The sequence below is a fragment of the Castanea sativa genome, chromosome 5 (assembly GCF_040712315.1).
Source record: "Castanea sativa cultivar Marrone di Chiusa Pesio chromosome 5, ASM4071231v1".
Lineage (NCBI taxonomy): Eukaryota > Viridiplantae > Streptophyta > Magnoliopsida > Fagales > Fagaceae > Castanea > Castanea sativa.
Window position 1 is genome coordinate 68588366 of NC_134017.1, and position 22654 is coordinate 68611019.

Here is a 22654-nt window from a genome sequence, read left to right on the forward strand (position 1 = left end):
TGGTATGGTTCACAGGCTAGTAATTGGAGCAAAGTCGATCAAGAAACAGAGTTTTGGTACAAGGCTTAGCTCATATATATAGGGTGCTTTGGACACTATTCGTTTCTGTCTATATATTTCAGTCTTCGATTTTTATTATGAATGGGATGATAAGGAATCATTGATGGCTTCTTATGGTTGTTTGCTGGAAGAGTTTTATAGTGTGTCTACATCACATCTGCAACTAACACATAATCAAAACAGGGAAGCAATTCCTCCAACCAAACGCATGGATCTGCACGTCTGTAAAATAAAATGAAGACAATTTACAAGCCACATTATTACAACCAGATGGAGTAAAAAAAAAAAAAAACATAGAACAAGATCTAACATTACACATGAGAGCCATTTAATTGACAAACATCACAGCCCATGGATCTCGACGTGCTTGTCAAAGTCAAAGTGTCAAACCCAAGATTTTCAGGCTAACCCCCATTTTTTGGGGTTCTTAGCAACAATCACAAGTAAAATGTGTTACTTGTGTGGACGCTTGGATGTTGTGTGTCTGGGTGAGTATTTTTATTTGTTTTTCCAATTTTTAGGAGTCGCCACAAAATATTGATTTTTAAGGTGTGATCGGTCACTTATGTCTAACTCATTTTATTATTAACTAAAAGTATATATATATAGGCAAATGTCTTGAACCAAATATATGAATTTGAAAATTCGGTTATGTGTGGAAAAGATATTAGGCACCCTATGATGGCCATCCTAATAATAGTAACATGTTTTGAAAATATTTCTAATTTTTAATATTTAAGTAGTGACACAAACATTTGGCAATTGGCTATTTAAAAAGACTTTGTTTTGGAACTATGCAAGTAGACATGCTTAGATTACATATTTATTTGGAAACGTTAAATTGCTTGTTCAAAGGCTAACCTCACTCCATATCATGGCAACAAGCCCATATTTGCAATTTATCCAAGAATCTTTCTCATGCAAAAAGATACAAGGAGACAACAAGGATTAATGAACATAATGGTTAAATTCTTATAAAGTGTAAAAGTATCGTCATTTGACAATTTTATGAATGTCGAAAGAAACCCTTTTTTTATTATAGTGGAATTTAAGATTGGAATTGTGATTTTGCAACTCTTGGAAGTTTTAAGGGTTTTTTGTGAAAATTTTGCAGTTTTGGGGCACTTTTGTGATTTAGGGAAAGTTTAGGTGGTGAAATACAATTTTGGAAGAGTATTGGGGTCCGGATGAAATCTTTGGAAGTTTCGGGTTGGGCCTTTGTGGTGGAGTGGGTTTGGATATTTTATTCCTTGAGTGGGCTTGATGAATTTTTGTATTTAAATGAGCTTTATTGAGTATGGGCTTGATGGATTTTGATTTTGGTTCTTTTTAATGTGAATGGGCTTGTGGAAATAATTTCAATTCAGATTAGGGCGTAAAGGGCTGATAATTCTAAGGGCTTGAACCTTGGGAGTTGGGATTGTTGGGTTTAAAACTTTATTGGTGCATTTTTATTGAAGCGGGCTGGGAGTTGTATGGATTTCGGATTGGGCCTATGTGGTTGAATGGGTTTGATTTTGAGATTAGGCTTGTGTATCTAATGTTGGCTTGATGCGCATTTCTGATCTGGGCTCTATGGTTGAGAAAATTTGATTATGGCCTTTAGTTTTTCGATTTGGGTTCAATGGTTGGGCTTAGATTTGTTCTTGGTGCTGATTGAGAGTGAGTTGAAGGGGTGTGGATTGGCTTCATTTTTATCTAAATGGGCTTGAGGATTTTTTTTTCCCTTTATGATGTGTATTTTTTTACTCATAAAGTTGCTTTTGTGGCTTTTTTTAACTAACAATTAAATATTTGTTTTAATATTTTATTAGCCACATGTGCATGCACACCGTTTGCCATATAAATATTTTTTGTTAGTGAGTTAACTGTAGAATGTTACTAAAATGTAGAGACCAAAACAGTATTTTTGCCATTTTTATTTATTTTTATTAACTTATAAATATTATTGGCTAACTTGTGCAATGCAACGATCGTTAACAATTATTAAATATCTTCACTATATTCAATGCTAAAATTAGTTTAAAATGAATGAAAATTGATCAATATTTAATATGAAACAAAGATATATATATTTTGAAAAAAAAAAACCATATGGTTTCTTTTTTATAAAATGAAGTAAAGACACACTACTTATGTTTCTACCATTTTTTAACTTTTACGAAACATGGAACAACAAAATACAACAATGCTCTAGGACCTAAAGTTAGTTTTTTTTTTTTCTCAAGACAATGCTTCTTAAGTCCCAACGGTAACGTACTTTTTTTTTTTTGATTCCTAAATCATATATGTTATTCTTTTGTTTCCCTCCTATTTTGAGCTCCAAAATATAGAAATATAGCTATTCCATAACTAAACCTTGCCTCTACATATTTTTCAAACCTTTTCTACCAAAAATTGCACTCCAAATTACCTTGATTCCCCTCAAGCACTTATTATTAGACAAAAGTCTCACAACTTAAAGATCGATTTCCAACCACTCTTTGCACTCAAAATTCAATCTTTCCCAAGCCAAAATAACTCTCCACACCACTGCATAACAACTTTATGAATCTTGATTTTCATTATCATTATTAACCTTATGATGATTAACAATTTCAAACACAAAATTTCCAGTGAATAGTTAATTTGAAGAGAATTTCATATTTTTAATATAAAACCAAATATTAATCTGATCCAATGGTCAGATTTTAATTTAGACACATTCAAATCTGGGTCAACTCCATAAAATTGATTGAAATTAGCAAAAAAAAGAAGGGGTATATTGAACCCACAAAATCCATTAATTTAAGAAGTTTCTACAAAAATTTAGGGCCGAACAAAATACAGTATCGACAATACTCACAACAAACCACTATGGGTGTGCTTAAATTTTTTTTAAATCTATTTTTTTGTAATTTTTATTTTCATAAATAAATTGATTAATTCAAATTTACCATTTATTTTTCATGCGTAATTTAGAAATACAGAACATTAATTGTGGTGGGCAAAAAGTTAAACAAAGAAGTTGATAGGTTTTAACTTGCTACTTTTGCTCACATAATTAATTTTTAAGAGATGAGATGCTTGATCAACCTTAAATACCCATTACAGGAGAGATAACGTAAGTAGAACTAATTCCAAACAAGGTCAAAGTATACTTAATTCAGAACAGTCTTGAAATGGTAATGTTGATGTCCTCGGATTTAGTCCGAGATTGGGGTTACAAATAATTTCTCTGTTTTCAGCCAAAAAGTCCTCCTCAGATTTGGGGGCTTCTTGGCTTTATATAATCAGTCAAGATGCATTTGAACTCTACATTTGGATGGTTAGGATCGGACTTCTCTGATACTTGTCCCATCAGAACCTTACTAGAAGGTTTTTACACTGAGGTATAAGCTGTGTGGACATTGTTCATAAGTTATTTTCCCATTAATGCTAGTTAAGTGGTTGCAGTGCATTTAATGCAAAGAAGATGATTGTTTTATCCCTCATCTTTCCTTTATTCTTTGCTTAGCGCCAAGCAACCCTTTTCACCCTCGGTTTGCATCCAACTTCTTTTAGCTTTGGTTCTCGGCTTGTTGAGGGTAAGTTGGCGTCCTCAGTGTCTTTGTCCACTGTAGTCTTTCTGCCTTCGCATAAAGACGTTAGTATGTTTCCGAGGACATTCTGCTGATGTTTCCCGAGGTTTTCTTCCTTGGTGATGTCCTTAATTAGTTTATTCGTAGTTTTGGATACTTGTCCCCTCACATTACTAATATATAAAATTAAGAATTATTATTTTACACAAAACATAAAAAACATACTCATAAACATATACATAAGCATAATAATATATGTTTTTTAGAATAATATACACTCAAAAAAAGAAGAGACTATATGTTTTTATTTTAAGCCCACAAACCTAATCAACATCTGAATTGATTAGATTGTTTATACCTCTATCTCTTTTTATTTATTTATTTTTTTTAACATTCCAATCAATTATTAACTATATATGTGAGAGATGCTTAATTTCTAGTGTCTTTAATCTTTAAGTATAGTATTTAAAGAAAAAGTAGACATAATTCTGGTATTCCTCTTGCTATTAATTTCTTTGATATTTATTTTCCTATATTCAATTTTATGTGTTTTTACATTTCACCATTGATAAAATAGTGTTTACCTAATTTTGTCTACATAATTATTTTGGACTATGCCTAATATTCTGCAAGAAAGATTTTCTCAATGGAGAGTGCATTTTCTCATTGATAGTTACACTTACGACTCTCATTTTACCAACGAAATGCTCCTTTTTAGGCTTTACAACCAATGAAAAACCTCTCTTTTAAGGTGTAACAACCAAGATATTCTCAACTTTTGAGATAAACAAAAATATATTATAAACTTTTAGTGTTTCCATACATCATAAAGAAAACTTTTTTGCCCTTATGTCTAACTCTAAACCACCGTCAACAAAAGTACAAGTAAAAAAGCAACACACTAAGATGAAGTTAGATTATCTTCAAAAATTTAAAACTAGTTTAGAGCCTACTCAAAAACTTTGATCTCAAAAAATCAACATGAAATATTCATTGTGTGTATTTAAATATAATTTATTTATTTTATTGTTATAAATAGCCTAATATTCTAACCTACTGTTTATTTTCATATATATAATTTTAAAAATAATTGAAAGCGTTACCATTCAACTAAAAAAATCATAAGATTCACAAATTCGCCTAACTTGACCTATTTATATTTAATATATATTTAAATTTTAGAAAATATATTATATAATTTTGTTATTTACTTTTTTGCTCCTCTTCCTAAATAAAACGCAAACCCTTAATTCTTATCACATAGTTTTGTTTTGGTGTTATATTCAGGATTATTTGGTTAAAAATTTACTTTTGTTATCCATTTTTAATGGTTTGGCTTCACGGGTAGCTATGTGGATTTTGCACAACAGAATGAAACAAATGGAACACAATCCCTTGTTTCAGGGAAGAAAAACAATAGAGATAGGAGAAAGTAGCTTCTTGTAACATGAGGAAACACAAGCTCATTAAAATGAAGAGAATGAAGGAGTTGCAAAATAAGGTGTCTACACCTATCTATCGTATTTTCTCTTATATTTGGAACGTTTCAAATATAAAGGATTATTTATTTTAGTTGGACTAGGTTGAATTTTTTTTTTGGGATTCCAAACCCACCACTTTGCCATTTAATCTGATTTTGTTTTTGTTTTTTTGTGTATATAAAATCCAAACCTGTTACCTGTGAAAGCTTGGATTTGTGTTAAAAACACAAGCTGTTTAGACCCTAAAATAAAAAATTACGGCTCGGTTGATTTTACTCTAACTTAAACTAAGTGCAGAATAGAGTAAATGCGAGCGAACAAATAATATAACTACTCTAAGCCATATTCAACAAAACATAGTAGTTAAATGAAAGCTAAAAGAGTAGGGAAGAGAGATGCAAACACAATATAGCACTTTGATGTGTTATCAAAGAGGAAACCGAAGAACTCGGCGAAAAACCTCTCCGCCGCCCTCCAAACGGTAAATCGATCCACTAGGATACACGAATAGTAAGAGATCCTCCAAGCTTAGTCTACCCAGTGCACCTAAGCCCTCCAAGCTCCTACTCCAACAAGACTTTTCGGAACCGTGTCTTGTCTAGCTTTCCGGATCTTGCAATGCGCCTGATTGCATCCACCAAAACTTGACTTCTTCCAATACTTCCCAGCAGCACCAAAACCTCATTGGACACTTAGTATTGGTGTGGTAAGTGTTTGAGCTATCAACCTCTCAAGGATTTGGAAATGGAGATGTAAAAGTAGAGGAAAACCACAATAGATTGTGTAGAGAATTGTGGGTATGACAATCTCACACACTCAAGGGTTTGAGGCTAGGGCTTTCTCTTCTGAAAAGCTCTTTGCTCAATATGTGGGTAATGATGGTATATATAGTGTGTATGAGGATGTAGTGTAGTAAATATGACAAAATAGCAAATCAGACTATTTTGCAAGTATCTCGCGGGAAGGCCTTACTCGCGAGACACTCGCAAATACCAACTGTTGCCATCTGTCATGACTCTTCACATTCTAGTCATGTGCTGGGCACATGCATCACTTCGCGGGATGACTAGTCGCGAGCTACCCGCGAAAACTCCTTTTGTCTTCAATAGATGCCTTGAGTCTTCACACTCTCTCTCACACACACAACCCTTACAAATAAATCTCACATAAAATACATGGTACAAAATATTGAATAAGATTACAATTAAATTTGGCACGGAATTAAAGCCAACATAAAATAGTTGTAAATTACAACTTTACAACCTGTTCACCCAACTCGTTGAAATCATTCGTGACCCTTCGGGTTTAATTGGATCAAACACATGGCTTGGGCCTGTGGGTTTGACAAGCCCTCCTATAATACTAACAATCTAAGAGCTATCATACCATGAAAAGGGTTGACATAAGAGCACTATGGTTAATATTTATCGATTACAATGTCAAGTGGGTTTGATAATGCCTCAATCAAGAAAAAAATGTAAAACAAACAAATAAATATCTCAATAAAAAAAAAGTGAAACTTATTTGCATTTAAGCAATTTTATCAGTAGAATGAAAATACAGAGTATCCCCAATTGAAGTCCAAAAGAACAACAAAGAAATAAATAGTAACCGTGACTATTTGTACATCTTTTGTCTAGTTTAGTTATTACGGTTTCTTTGTTCAACAATGAAATTAAATTTTAAATAAATAACAAAACTAATACAGATTTATTTATTTTGAGAATGAAACTAACACTAAATTAGTTGTGAATTATAAATGATATATTCCACGTAACATAATTTCCATTTGATGAGCCATCTTTACCATTTCTTATATATTTATTTATTTTTATATGGCGGCCGATCTTAGATGTCCAAATCACAAACAAGTGTATTATTAATTTATTATAGCTTCAACCCTTGCGAGCGCACACACGCATGCCGAAAGCTACTTTGGAACTCTTTCATTAACTATGCAACATATTTCTCTTGTGACAAGTGCAAGAAAATGACTTCAAATTTGTCACCACAAAAAAAAAAAAAGAGTGATGTTAAAGATAATATAAATTTTAGGTAGTAAAAGTTGTAATATTTTTGACATATACTGGGAAAGTAGAGTGATATTAAGGATATTATAAATTTTAGGTAGTAAAAGTTGTAATATATATGTTTTTTTTTTATATGAACTAAAAAATTGGGTAGGGAGCAATTTGAGTTGGTGTTTTTCACCTGGGCATAACCATAGTGACACCTAATCCGTTGAGCTTGGATTTACAGGAGTAAAAGATCCGAATGATCCATAACTGTGTACCCAGTCTTGTTAAAGACGCTAATGAGCATGAGCTGAGAGTATGAAGTTATTTTCCAATTGTTTCAAATTATGTGATTTGATCTTAGACCACCACCTCCAAAAAGTTGTAATATTTTTGACATATTTTAAAAATTATTGTATCATATTTTTGAAGGATTCTTCATGATGAGGACCTCAAGAATTGTTCCAAGCGTGCAGAAATGAAATTCATAGACATGGATTTGGGTAACTTCTATTATTGGTTTGAGTTTTAGAGAGATTGCAAGCCGTCGACTATGAAAGCCAATTGTTTACGTGGAGAAGCATAACTATAGCCTTTTCTATCCTTAATGATACATCTATCAGCGAAACGATCTCTGTCTTTCTCTTTCTCTGTCTCTGTCTCTGTGGCATGTGTTTCCAGTGGGCTTGAATTAAACAATCTTATGATTTCCGTGGGCTTCATTTAAATTTGACTTTTATTTGAAAACATTACATGTTAACAACCCAAAGGAAATGCAGGTATAACAAGCAGAAAAAAAAAATTCATAAAATTTTGCGTAGACAAAGTAGGGAAGCACGTACATGTACGTGTTGGGGAGAGAAATTCTTCAAGAAGACGGTTTGAGCAGTTAACCCAATGGGTATGAGTTCAAATACATTATATTAACTATTTATTTTTCTTATTAGTACTCAATTTCAATGTGAGATTACTTCATTATTTAACCAACTACACTACTTGCATGCGTATATATTCTAACAATGCATCAAATATACAATGTGGTGTATGTGTGTGTGTGTTTTTTCTTTAACAAATTGATAGTTAGGGGTGAATGAATAGGGTCCTCAATGTCTATTTTAAAAACACTAATTGAACTAAAAAACTTTTGGTCCCATTTATTTGATTTTATTTCAAAACACAATCTCTTTATATAAAAATTGATAAAAGAAACGCGTGGGAGTATATTATTAGATGTGGACATTTAACTATGTCAGAGTAGCATAATTTGTTCTAGCTAGCAGAAAGTTTATCAGTTAAATGATCCGTGTGTTTAATTATACAATAAAGAAGTATGTGAGAGTATAAATGTATAATATTAGATGTGGGCAGTTAACTAGTATTTATTCTAGTGAAATTGTTTAATTGATTAAATGATCTGCGTGTTTAAACATAAACATAAAGAAACACGTGGAGGGACAGGAACCAATAATTAATGTATTCAAGTATTTTTTTTTATAAATGTATTCAAATATTCACGACAACTACGTGTATAATGATATAACATGTGAAAATTCTTATGAGATCAGTCTCCATGAGATCATGAGTTTAAAACTCTTGATCGATATCTTGGACTCAATCCAAGTCAATTTTTCATATAATTAATTTGTGTGTGTGCATGTGTGATGTGTAGATTATATCATTATATATTTTTGGGGGAATTAAGCGGTCTCTCAAAGAACTCCAGACATCCGTGTAAAAAAAAAAACTGAAATTATTCAATGTACTTCATATATATATTACCTTTTTCTTTCATATAATAATGAATCACATTTATAAGACTCGTATGATAGACAACTCGAAACTATTCATTGTTGTATGAAATAATTTCTGCTAATACACTATTATGGTAAAGGGTTAAAAATTAGACAACTTAAATCCGGATAAGAGAAAATAAGTATAAAGCTTAATCCGGATAAGGGAAAATAAGTATGAAGCTTAGGATTGAAGAAGAAATGGCCAAATTGGGTATATTGTCTATGAAAAACAACCCACACGTGAAGGTTTAATTAAGACTAGAATTAAACGAAATGAAAAATATATATGTAATCAAAGCAAAGTAAAAGATGCCCTTTGGATATCTATGTTCACACTACTGTGTTCTAGTAGATGCTCCTTCTGATCCATTTCACACTTGAAAGTCAAATCAGATTAGCAATTAATTAATTTTTTTATAGGGATTAGCATTACATTTCTTCTTGAAAGTGAAGGGTAGACGGTGCTATTTGGTCAACCAACCGCGCTGTTAGATAGCCACGTCATAGCTGTCTTCATATAATCCTACGTGTGCCCATACATCTTCTTTTACACATGTAGTAGTAGTTTCGAGGAACCTAGATAAACTTCAATGAAACTCAAACACCTATATATATACCAAACCTCTCTATCTTTCAATTTCTTCACACAACAAAGAAATATACAAATTTGGTTTTCAACAACACAAAAAGGGAGAAAATTTTACAAGTTTGTTCAAAACCCAAAATGGGAAACTGCTTGAGACGTGAATCTAGTTCAATGGTATGGGCTGGTGATGATTGGGGTTCTCTCAATTCTTCAAAGAACCACCATGATGCAATGTTTGCTGAAGCTGATCATGACCATAAAGGCAACAACATGGAAAGGCATAGGCTTCTTGGTAACGCGTCTTCCTCTTCTGCAAGTGCTGGTAATAATCATGCAAGAGAGGTGAAGATCAAGATTTCAAAGAAGGAGCTGGAAGAGTTGGTAAACATGCAAGGTTTGTCTATGGAACAAGTTCTTGCTCGTTTAGCAGAAGCTGCTGATGATAGTAAATATGAGTTGGATCGTCAAAGGTCATGGAGGCCAGCCCTGCAAAGCATTCCAGAGGTTGATTAATAGCCAATTAAGCTCATCACTGTGCATATATATGTCATTTTATGTAGAGGTTAGAATATCAATGTATTCAGTGGGTGAGAGTGAGAGCCATTTATTTATTTTATTTTTTTTTGAGAAGCTAGAGGCATGTAAAAAGTTTAAGTCTGTTGTATCTAACTTTCATTGTATGTTGAGATTTTAGGGATCCAATTCCTTAATTTACATTTAATTGGATTTGTGTAAAACCAGTTTTTTACAATATGATGCATCTGAGAAAAAAATTAGAAAATTAATTTTTTCATTTGCTAATTATTAATTTCGAAAATGATAGGCACACTGAATTCAAAACTCAAAATTAAGCATACAAATTTGTGTTTGATTCAGATTCCCAACGCGTCTATATAATTATTTTGACTTTCCTCAACGACAACACAAGACATAGAAAATCTATAGGCATTAAAAAGAAGAAGAAGCAGAGTATCTGCTTAAAGTGGTTAAGTAAGATCTTCCATTCTTGTCTATATTATATCTTATTAATTAAAGAATAAGAGGACAGATTAACTTTCATAAAGAAGAACAAGGGAACTTTTTGTTTTTTAATTTAACACAATTCATGCTTACTTTACTCCTATCTTTAATTCAAATCCAGTGTAGTAGAAAAATATTCTCCACAAAAACTTCAAGCTACCAGGTACCACCTTAAAATAAAGCTCATCATATAAACTGTAAAAACTACTAAAATAATACAGTAATAATAATAATAATAAACCCAAATGAAAGGAGAATTGATGACATACTATATATATCTTTATTTATTTATTTTATAGTTCATAGCAGATAGCACATAGAAAGCACGTAGAATTCATTTGAAGGTGCCGTAACGTGTCAAACACGGGACACACTTAAAATACTTTTGCACATATATTCTAGCTATGTCCCCATCGTACATGTATTCTAATTTTTGTAAAATTGTCATGTCATTATGTCATCATCTATGTCTATGATAGGTTAGCACATTGAATATATCATGAAACCCTATCTATTAGCACGTCTAGATGAAGACTTGACCAAGTATAATTTTCACGTTGCCATACTACTTCTTCTTCTTGACTAACCAAATGGTGCGTGCAAGAATAAGAAAGAAAAAGCCACCACCAAACTTTTTGTGCACTAATCCCTTGGGGGCTCAGTTTGATTAGGACTAGATTAAACCCACGTTTATCAAATGAAAAGTTCAACCTGGTCCAAGTCCAACTTCAATTTTGGTCTTGATTAAGCTTTGAATAGTCAGCCCAGCCCACTAAACCCATCCATTTCTGACCAGGGCTAAGCCGCCTCTTGTGGCCTTGCCCAATGTTGTGTTATGTATGGGCTTGTCTTATGTTTAGTGTTCCAAAAATCCAAAGGCATTTTCATGCCATATGGTCCCTTCGTCATCGTATATCTATTTGTGCACTGATAAATTTATATGATGCAACTTATCTTGCATGCCTGGCCCAGTGTGCAAAAATTTATTGAATGCAAATCATGCAAGCCTGACCCTTGTGTAATAATCAAGCAAAGGGCAGATCCATCCATGAGAGAAAAAGCAATATAAAGATAGGATTGCAAGTTTATTGGATGCTGATTGAACCCTTGTGTGAAGTGTGATACTCAAGTAGAGCATCAGTAAAACATCCAAAAAACAGATTATATATATTATAGTTTACGTATTTCTCAATAGTTTGAGTTTTAGCTAACTTAATTGATAAATTCTCTTATCATTAAATAAAATATTTAGAAAACTTCACCTAAATCAAAAACTATTTGTTTTCTTACCTTATAACCAACCTTTTAAAACTAAGGACATTGGGTACCAATATTCCATATGTGAGGGCGATTCCAAATTTGTGGTGGAACTAAGGAAGTTGTTTTGAAAGAAAACTATGAAGCAATTGGAAAATTGACAAGTTTGTTTTGGACAGAGACTTTGTTTTGGATAGGAGGACTTTATAGCTATTTTACTTTGGATATATATGCATATTAGTGGATAATTCGTGCAATGTACAGAAAACTTTAGCATAATATAATATGATTTTTAAAAAAATATGAAATTCATAATAATAATACTTGTAAATAAACATTTATCATGATTTTTTTTTGCCTACAGAATTATATATTTTAGTTTTAGATATTTTATGATTGTGTTTGTATATGAAATTATATATTCTACTATTTAAATAAAATATAATATAATATACCAAGATACTCTAAGTGAGAGTTTAAATATAGAATATAATTTAAATTTAATTAAAAAATATATTAGAATCGTGACATGTAAATTTATGAGACATCAAAATTTTATATGACATAATACCATGAGTATGAGGTCAACCAAAAGTCTAACACCTTTAGTTATATATAATTACAATAATTTTCTTTGAAAAAGGAAATGATAAAACTTAAGAATGCTTTTCTTCAATTTTGTACTTTAGAATTTTTCAATTGATTCAACCATATATTTATATAAGAATAATTGTATTTTATCATGTTCATGTAATTGATTAAGTCATTAGTTAAATACAATTTAAGTATAAAAAAATTGCAAACAATATATATATTATATAGAGGGAATTTTCCTTCAAATTGATTGGGACAAAAAATTTCTATCACCCATTACAAACCATCATATATCAAAGAAGAATGTTTTTTATTGTTATTTATATATATAATAAATCGACTAAAATAATAATTATTAGCATTTAATATATTATACGACGGAAAACTTCACCGACTGAATTAATTGGAATGGACAAAGGAAATCACAATTAAATCATTCTATAAGAAAACTTGGTCCCGATTTTATCATCATTGCTTATTTTGCAGGCCTAAAAAAAACAACCACTAACCAGCACCAGAAAAAAAAAAAAAAAAAAAAAAGTTCCAAATCCGCAGTGATGAAGAACAAGCAATTGGGCAGAGGCCACGTGTCCCCCTTACACGCATGAGAGCTCTACAATGTGTGTGTGGCGTGTGAATGACACAGCACTTTAGCACTCATACTCATACTACTCATACATACAATACAAAAGTGGGAAAAGGCAATTGATGGCGTTATTAATGCACTGGTTGGTGTTTGTCTCTGAGTTTCTTGCTCATGGTGGGCTCTACCTCTCTCTCTCTCTGTGTCTCTCACTCGTTCAAAGAGAGTGACTATAAGTGTGAGTGAGGACAGCTAGCTATTACTCTCTATACTGCTTTCTTGTCCCCACACACTTTGAAGCTCATTCATGGCTTCTAAATACCATTGTCTCTTTCTCTTTTCCTTTGATTATTATTATTACTCACATACCAGCCAACAACTTCTTCAATTCCCAGCCTGATTCTTGTTAACCACTCTTTCTCTTTTGCTTTCTTTCTTTCTTTCTTTCTTTTTTTCATATATTTTTTTTTTCGGGGCTCTACTGTGTTTGATACAAGTGTCAGGCATGAAAGGGAGGGTTTTTTTCAAGCTCAGTCTCAATATCATTCTTTTGGAAGTGTTCCTATTAGCTCTCTGTGAGTATGCAAGCATATTTACTTGTTAATTCCTGAACTGGGTTTTGGCTATTTTACATGATCTGCGAGTATTTTTTTAGTTGGGTCATTTATGAATTGCTCTATTTTGGAGGAAATGTAGGTGGGTTTAGTGTATTTTTGTTTGCTGTATTTTGGGGATTCATGTAATGGGTTTTGTGGAATTTCATTATTGGTATAAAAATATGGTGTTCTAACTTCAAAGTTCCCTCTTTTATTTTTTGGGTGGAGCTCTTGAAGTTTCATTTTTCAACTTTTGAGAATATGGTGCACTGGCAACCAATTGGCTATGCATATATACTCTTGTATTCTTTTTTCTTTTTTTTTTGACAAAATATACTCTTGTATTTTTGACACTCTGAGTTTACTTGATGTTTGCTATTAAGTAATCTGTTTTTCATAAGGTTCAGACTGATGTCCCACTATTCCAGATTGAGGCTAGTGTTAGTATTTTGGAATTGATTGGTGTCATTAGTTTAGGTACAGAGTTGCGTTAAATGTTAATAACTTGTTTCTATGATAGCACCCGGGCTACCATTGTTGCACAATTAGTACTTGTAATCACTTTGCATAGATTGAATTATGGGGCAAGCTTGCTTTTCATGGAACTGGTGCTAAGAAAAACAGCATCTTCTTGGGTGAGTCTAAAGACTCTGTACTTAGTACCAATTTCTGGAGAATTGGTTTCCAACATACATTATCAACAAGGGAGAAGTTAACCATGTCTGTTGGAAATTCCTGTCTTAGTACTCTACTTAGAAGTTAGAACCAACTAAAGTAGTGGCTGATGAATAACCAACTCAGTATATCACTGCTATTTGTTTTGTTTGATAGAAGGTAGAGCCTCCAATTAATGACTCAGCTTCTCTTGTCAAATTTTGTGTTAAAGGTTAGTGCGATTCTCCAAATAGATTGGATATTGGATTGGATTAGAAGAGTGTGTGTTGCACACTTGCACGTGCATGAGCTGAGTTCCACAGCAGATGTTTTCTAAGTAGATCTAAGCGACTATGAGGAATCGTAATTGTTACTTGACTAGTCCTTTTTAGGTTGTAAGGACCCTTAATTACAGCTTGACTAGTCCTTTTGGGGTATGGTAGTGCATTAGCGCTTCCTTACATCACGACAGTTAAAGCTTACATTCTATCACTATTTCCTTTTTCTAGGTGGTTTTGCTTGTAGTTACTGTTTCATTTTTGGTTAGTTTTCTTGTAGTTTTTTTCTATAGAATTACAGAATTGCCTCTACAGATTTTTATGAGGTATGCTTGTGATTTTAAATTTAAGCTTCCCATTTCCATTACCTATATAAATAAATAAGCTTCCCATTCCTTTTTAAAAAAAAAAAAAAAAACCTGAATTGGTTAATGGACGCTTCAATTGTTACATTTTAATTTCTTTGAATTAGCAAGATGTTATCCATTCTCAAAAGATTCTAGTATTCTTCAGGGTAGTAGGAGAGATACTCGTCACTGGTGGCTAAAAGGGGATGGTAAATTTGACACTCGGTCTTACTACCATGTGATTCGAGGTGCCTCAAATTCTTTGTTTCCTTGGAAGGGTGTTTGGAAACCAAAGATTCCTAAGCGCGTGGCGTTCTTTCTGTGGATTGCCGCTCATGGTCGGATCCTTACTTTAGATAATCTAATGCTAAAGGGCCGCCCTTTGGCTAATATGTGTTGTATGTGTTGCTGTGATGGGGAGTCAGTTAATCACCTTCTTCTTCATTGTCCTGTTACCCACTCCCTTTGGTCTTCGATGCTTCAGGCCTTTGGTATTCTTTGGGTGATGCCAGGTTCGATGGCGGGTTTATTATCTTGCTGGCATCAGTGGATTGGGAAGCACAATTTTGACATTTGGAACTTGGTTCCTCGGTGCTTAATGTGGATTATGTGGTTGGAACGAAATCGTCGATCCTTTGAGGACAAAGGGAATATGTTGGATGAGTTAAAGCTTTTATGCCATCGTAGTCTTTTTGAGTGGTCTCAGTATTGGGGTTTCACCGATCGCTCTTCTCTCTCTGAGTTTTTGTCCTCCCTTAGCTTAGTTTCCTGATTTCTCTCTGTTTGTTGTGCTATTTGTTCCTTTTTCTGCTTGCCGTTCATCATCATGAACTTCTTGTATTACTATTTTTTCTATCTTTTAAGAAAATTTCCTGATTAACTATCAAAAAAAAGATTCTAGTATTCCACTGATATGTTAGTTTACATAACACCTTTTCTCAAGTATATTTTCTGACATCTCTTTGCATACATTCCTATAGTATTTCTAAGCTTTAAAAGTTAAAACGTTTATTGTGTAAAACATAAATGAAAGTTTTTCTGATATCCTCATTTTCCTTATGCTTTTGGTACAGGTTTTCATGAATCTTGCTGCAGCCAGTTAGATCATCTTACGGGTCCTGTTTTGATGGATAAAAGAAGGGATGCTTTTTTGCCTGAGATCTCTCCTAGTGGGTCTCCTCAGCCGTTTATTCCTATGCTTGCACCTTCACCATTGATACCCTTCACAAATACAACCACTCCAAAATTATCAGGTCTATTTAAATATACTTCCTAAAAATTATAGTAAAATCTTTATTTATATTGCATTCTTAAAGTTATATGGATTAAGAAGTTTGATCACATGTTGTGCTTTGTGATCTTTCTCTCTCTCTCTCTCTTCTAATGCAGGACTCTGTATGTTAAACTTCACTGCTGCTGAAAGCTTGCTGAGTATAACATCAATAGATTGCTGGTCTGCTTTTGCACCTTTCCTGGCTAATGTCATTTGTTGTCCGCAGTTGGAAGCCACTCTTGCAATTATCATTGGTCAATCGAGTAAAGAAACCAATGTCCTTGCTTTAAATGGGACCCTTGCCAAATTTTGCCTCTCAGACATTGAGCAGATTTTGGTTGGTCACGGTGCTAATTTTGATGTAACACAGATATGTTCAACTCATGCCTCAAATCTCACTCAAAGCTCCTGCCCGGTCATTGATGTTAATGAGTTTGAGAACACTGTAGATACTTCTAAGCTTCTGGCAGCTTGTGCTGAGATTGATTCTGTGAAAGAATGCTGTAACCAAATTTGTCAGGGTGCAATATTAGAAGCTGCTACGAGGATTGCATTGAAATCTTCTGAGCTATTGAGCATTGATGGGCCCCATGTTTTACCTGAGCACTCAACTACTATAAATGATTGTAGAAGTATTGTCCACAGATGGCTGGCAAGTAAACTTGATCCTCCTCTTGCGAAGCATGTTCTCAGAGTACTATCAAATTGCAATGTTAATAAAGGTGAGTTTGGGGTAAAACATGGATGTAGAATAACCTCTCCAGATTATTTGTCTAGGTTTTTGTCTAAGACACCTTCTGACACTTAAAAGTTTCCCCAAAAGAATTGAGTACTTGTGTTAGAAGCATATGATTACATGTGGGAGTACCTGGAGTACAACATACTTTTGAAAGTCACTATGCATCCATTTCTTTAGAAGATTCTTTTGTTAGTGCAAAATCTAACTTTGGGTTCATTTCCTTATTCATGTACTGGACTGTAAACTTATAGGCAACATTGATAGCTCCTAGATGGTCTCTTCTATCTGTCCTTGTGACTTCCTCAATCCTTTTATCACGGAAATTTATTAATTCCACATTTTTTTGGGTGGTAATTCTTGTTTGCTCTGTTTCTTATACATGTTTGATTTTTGATTTGTATGCCAATCCCTTCAGGTGGCCTCATCAATCTCATATTTCTTCTCTTGTGATTTGTGCATCAGTTTGCCCCCTGAATTTCCCTGACATGAAGCATGTTGCAACGGGCTGTGGGCATGGGATAAGTAACCAGACGGCATGCTGTAGTGCCATGGGAAGCTATGTCTCCCACTTGCAAAAGCAGAGTTTTATAACCAACTTGCAAGCTTTGGATTGTGCTGCATCATTGGGAACAAAGTTAAGGAAGTCAAATATTACAAAAGATGTATATAGCCTCTGTCATATAAGCCTCAAGGATTTCTCCCTTCAAGGTTCATGTTTTTTCTGGGTTCCCTTTTCATAATTAAACTAAATATGTTCTCTGTCACATTGACTTTAAGCTGATTCTAATAAATGATTCTTTTGTTATTTTTCCATCTTGAAATGCTATGGAACAACAATTCAATGTCTCAGTTGGAACTCAAGGTAATGTGCATAATTCATATGCATTGTGGAATAATAAACTAAAGGCAAAAAATCATTTAGTATGGTGCAGAAATTATTCATTTCCTTCTAGCTTATTTCCTTTTTTCTACAAAAGGTTTGCAAATAGAACCTTTTAGTTTCTAATCTAGATTTGTGTGACTGAATTGATTAAATGTTATTATTTTCTGATTTCATTCATGTAATTAGCTTGCATTTCTTTCTCCTTTTTGCCGAAGCAGAGGCTGGATGTCTTTTGCCTAGCTTGCCTTCTGATGCAACATTAGACCCGACTTCAGGAATAAGCTTCCTTTGTGATCTAAATGATAACATTGCAGCTCCATGGCCCACTACATCTCAAGTGCAAGCTTCTTCATGCAATAAAAGTATGTCCTGGCTTATTAGATTTTATTCATTAATATGTAGTACCAAGTCTTGTAAATATGTTACTTGTTCCTTCTGAAAATTAAATTGCTTTTTGCTAAAGGCTTATTTTGTTTCTGTTATATTTATCAAACTGACTTATTGGAATTTCAGCTATTAAAATTCCTGCACTTCCAGCAGCCACATCTGCCCAAAGTGGTAAGTACCCCTTCTGAATGTGTTTTTTTTTTTTTTTGGGGGGGGGGGGGGGGGGGGGGTGTTGTGTGAAGGTGTGGTGTGGTGTAGCTCTCAATGTGAGTTAGATTTGTGCAATCCTAAAATGTGACTAACCTGGAATAGATGCCTAGGTTCATGGTTTTTTAGCTTACAAGGATGGAAGAAATTGATAGGTATAGCTGGCGGAGTCTGCCTGTCACTTGCATGGGAACCATGGATGGGGTCCACCATCATGTGAGTGGAGGCCAGACGCCATTAATTGTATATCTTCAAGAATGGGAGCTGTCTTAATTGAGGTAGTTGTCATACAAAATAGTCAGGCATGTATGCCAATTTGGTTCTATCAAGTGGGTTATGAAAGTATCAATTCCCGTCTACTTCATGAAAAGAACATGTAGAAGAATGGAAAGGAAAGAGTTGTGAAATTGTCTTATTCCTAAGTTTGATGGGCACCATTTTCCCTTAGAGGGGAGCTAACCAAGATAGAGAAAGAATTCCTGTCACCCACTTTCTCTATCCTTACAAACACACAACTTATTTAGCAAAAAACTTGGATGAAACTCTTCTTAGTTGAAAACAAAACTTTTTGCATCCAAAGCTAAATATACTTTGTTGCTTTAAATTGTGGAACACAATCAATTCTCTTTTTGGTCACTAACCCTCCTTGACTTCATGCAAACTTGCTTTGCAGGAATTTATAATGACGATGTCATGCCTGTTATGCTCATTGCTTCCTTAATGGTCCCTCTAATGCTATTGTAATCTTAAGAAGCTTTTTCTTGCACATTGCACCTTGTCAGAGTCTTCAAAGAGAAAAGGATAACTAGATGAAGTTATTTCCAAGAAGGTTTCTCTTAATCTGATCTGAGCCCTGTCAATTGAAGTCAATTGTTTATTGGGCAGAGAATCTTGGTTTTAGGTAATTTAGGATTGTGTTTCTGATCCTATTGATTCTTGATTCTTGTTTGCTGGTGTAATAAAATTTTTGTAAAGGAAATTAGGAAAATGAGGAAAGTGATATTGTAATTACCTATATTGAGATTGCCATGTAAATTTAGGTTTTAGTAGGAAAAAGCTCTATTGTAACTTGTAAGTACCTTTATTTTTTTTTTATTTTTTTTTTTTTGGGAGTAAGTACTTTTTTTCTAATCTAGTGTCCACCTAATGACCAATGCCTTTCTTGCCAGTGCTTTTAATAATGCTATTCTGTATCTCTTTAACATTTCAAATGTTTTGTTATCTTCTAGAGTTACTTGAACCTGAAATGCTTGAGCGCTTAACCTGTATCTTCTTTATGATGAAATTAATATTCAAAAGAGCGAAAAAGTTTGTGTAGAGATTGTATTGAATGGCCAAGCTTGGGCTTCTGTACAACCATCACATCACAGAAAGTCTGGACACAACTCTTGTATCACAATTGTTGTCACGACTCTGATGCGGTTTTGAGTGATGAAAAACTAGTGGTGGGATAATATGAAAGTGATAGACAATTATTCACATTTAATCATATAAGAGATGTGACAAAAGTTATGGCAAAAAAGTTATGGTCGTGAAAGAACTGCAGCTATTAAGGAATGGGTTAGGGAGAACAATATATCATATAATACAATAAATTTCACAATATTCTTCAAAGTTATTAACGTGACAAATTGTAATTGGTGTATAATAAAAGTTATGTAAGATGGTGCACCTAAAATTCAAATCAAATTGTTAGGCATAAAAGTAAATCAAATTGTTAGGCATCAAAGTAAATGTTCATTATTCTTATTCCAATTTCTAAGCCAGAAATGTTCCAGCGTCACTGATTAGATCATCCCAGCATGCTTGACTATAAGGCTATTGATTATTGGCTATTTGGATATCTTTCTTACTGTAAGGGTGTTTTTAGTTGGGATGAAAACATGAAGAATGAAAAATAGGATAAAAAATGTTTTCTATTATTTGGTTGAGGAAAGAAAATAGGAGAGACGAAAAACAGGGGATAAAGTTTTTCCTTTTAAATTCACTTTTTAATTATTTCAAATTGGAAGGAAAATGAGGAGGGAAAAGTATGCATTTTATACCAATACCCTCTCACCTCCCTTCAATACCTGATGACTTGCCTCTTCTCACGTTGAATGGTCAACAAAAATGAGTGTAAATTTCTTCACGTTGTAAGTTTCTGGCCACATTGAAAGCTTGCCTAGTGCAAAAACGTGGTCAACAAAATCTAAATTTTATATTATTTAATGTGTGATGTGGTAAAGTTAATAATAATAAAAATAATTTTTACATTATAATAATAAAAATAATAATAAAAATTTATATGTATGATGTGGTAAATTCTATATTATTTAATGAGTGCAAATAAATCTATTTCTTACCTATTATATAATAAGGGTATAATAGTCAATTTATATAAATTACATTTTCTATCTTTACATTTTTCTCTTTAACCAAACAAAAGAATTTTTCATTCTCTTTATATAATAGTCAACAAAAGTGTTTGTATCACCCAACACTAAAATTGATAGCACTACTCTTTTTTCATTTTTTGCTATGTACTTAAAATTGATACTAACTTAAGCATTTTCTAATTTTTATACATACACCAAATTTATAATTTTTTATACATACACCAAATGTCAGATACTACGTCAACATGCGTTGGAATAATTTTAAAATGTAAATTTCTGTATAGTCTGACACTTTGTACAGCTTAACAATAACATGTCAGGAAATTTTTAACACAATTGAGGTCCCTCTGGTGGACTTTGTTCCCTCTCACATGCACAAGATCTAGAGTTTAGAAAGGTAATTTCATTTAAAAGCTTAAAACTAGTGCAATGTTAGAGATAATCTTATTTATTTTCTCACAACTTATTAAAATGATAAATTTTGATTAAAGAATATCACTTTCAAGTGGATCTATTATTAATTTATTGACATACAACAAAAACAAGAATCTTTTGGTTGAATATTGCAGAAAATGGAGTTTATTGGAGTTATAGGCGGTTCAAAGTTACTTGGAAAAATGAAGAAAGAGAGTGAATTTCGGCAATGGTGTTGCCGAAATTCTAACAAAAAGTATGAGAGAGAAAAATCAAGTGATGTGATGGGAGGATTTGAATTTCGATAATCTCATTGTTGAAATTCTTGCTGCCCAAATTTGCTGCCCAGCTGCCAGGTGAAGTGCTCGAAAGAGGAGTGGTAGAAAGGAAACCAATTGTGGCAACCAAGTTGTCGAAATTCTAGGGGAGTGAGGAGAGAGAAAACAAGAATTGTGGCGACCAGAAAAGAAACCAATTGTGGCAACCAAGTTGTCGAAATTCTAGGGGAGTGAGGAGAGAGAAATAAGAATTATGGCAACCAAGTTGCCGAAAATGGGGGGAAAAAAGAAAGAAAGAAAAAAGAAAAAGAAAAGAGAATTGTGGCAACCAAATTGCTGAAAATGGAGGGGGGAAAAAAAAAACCAATTGTGGCAACCAAGTTGCCGAAAATGGAGGAAAAAAAAGAAGAAGAGAAAACCAATTGTGGCAACCAAGTTGCTGAAAATGGGAGGAAAAAAGAAAAAAGAAAAAAAAAAAGAAGAGAATTGTGGCAACCAAGTTGCCGAAAATGGAGACAAAAGAAAAGAGTAAATTTTGAAGATTAATAGTAATCTAGGAAATGAAGTTGCCGAAAATTGAAGGAAAAAAAAAATTGTAGCAATTGATTTGTGGCAATATTGTTGCCGAAATGGAAGGAAAAATAATTGTTCCAATTGATACGTGGGAAAAAAAAATTATGGCAATGATGTTGCCAAAAATTGGAGGAGAGAGAAAGATAGATAATTGTCGGAATAAAAAAAAAAATTGGACGAGTCACTCATATCACTTCATCTTTTCCTTTCTTCCTCTCCAAAGTACCTAGAATATATTCTTTGTTCATTTTTAATAAAACATAAGCTACTGATATCACATACAAAAGTTTTTTGACCGAAGTAGTAATTTAGGCAATGTCATGTTCTTTCATTTGTCCTATTAAACAAATAATATAGATTCAAGTACATTGATTCTTGTTTTAAGAAAAGTACATAGATTCTTATTCAGATTCTTGTCCATGCATTAGAGAAATTTATGGAAGAAAAAATGATTGATGTGTACAATGTAAAAAAGAAGGGTCAGGTTAATGTATGCCCTTAGGGCATATATTAACAAATCCGTGTTAGGAAAATTTTTTATTGAGAATTGAAAAAGCTGTCAAATTTTTTTCAATTCCTGAGAAAATTTTTCTAAAAATGGTATACTATTGTGTGCTCATAAGGCACACATTAGTAAAATCCAAAAAAAAAAAAAATGAGAATTTTGTAGAGATTCTTTGCAGGATTATTTGCAGAGA

At 33.1% G+C, this 22654-nt stretch overlaps 1 protein-coding gene across 2 annotated transcripts; it reads left to right on the forward strand.

The window, feature by feature from the left end:
* Window positions 1-13295: 13295 nt before the first annotated feature.
* On the forward strand, window positions 13296-19498 carry LOC142633366 (putative GPI-anchored protein At1g61900). 2 transcript variants are annotated; one of them, XM_075807590.1, is made up of 8 exons: window positions 13296-13524; window positions 15898-16077; window positions 16214-16819; window positions 17299-17544; window positions 17687-17698; window positions 17938-18081; window positions 18233-18277; window positions 18987-19498. In XM_075807590.1, the coding sequence occupies exons 1-8, from the start codon at window positions 13455-13457 to the stop codon at window positions 19055-19057; spliced, it is 1374 nt and encodes a 457-aa protein (XP_075663705.1). In that variant the 5' UTR covers window positions 13296-13454; the 3' UTR covers window positions 19058-19498. The 2 variants fall into 2 exon arrangements, with proteins under 2 accessions (XP_075663705.1, XP_075663706.1); XM_075807591.1 differs by lacking the exon at window positions 17687-17698.
* The last annotated feature ends 3156 nt before the right edge of the window (window positions 19499-22654 follow it).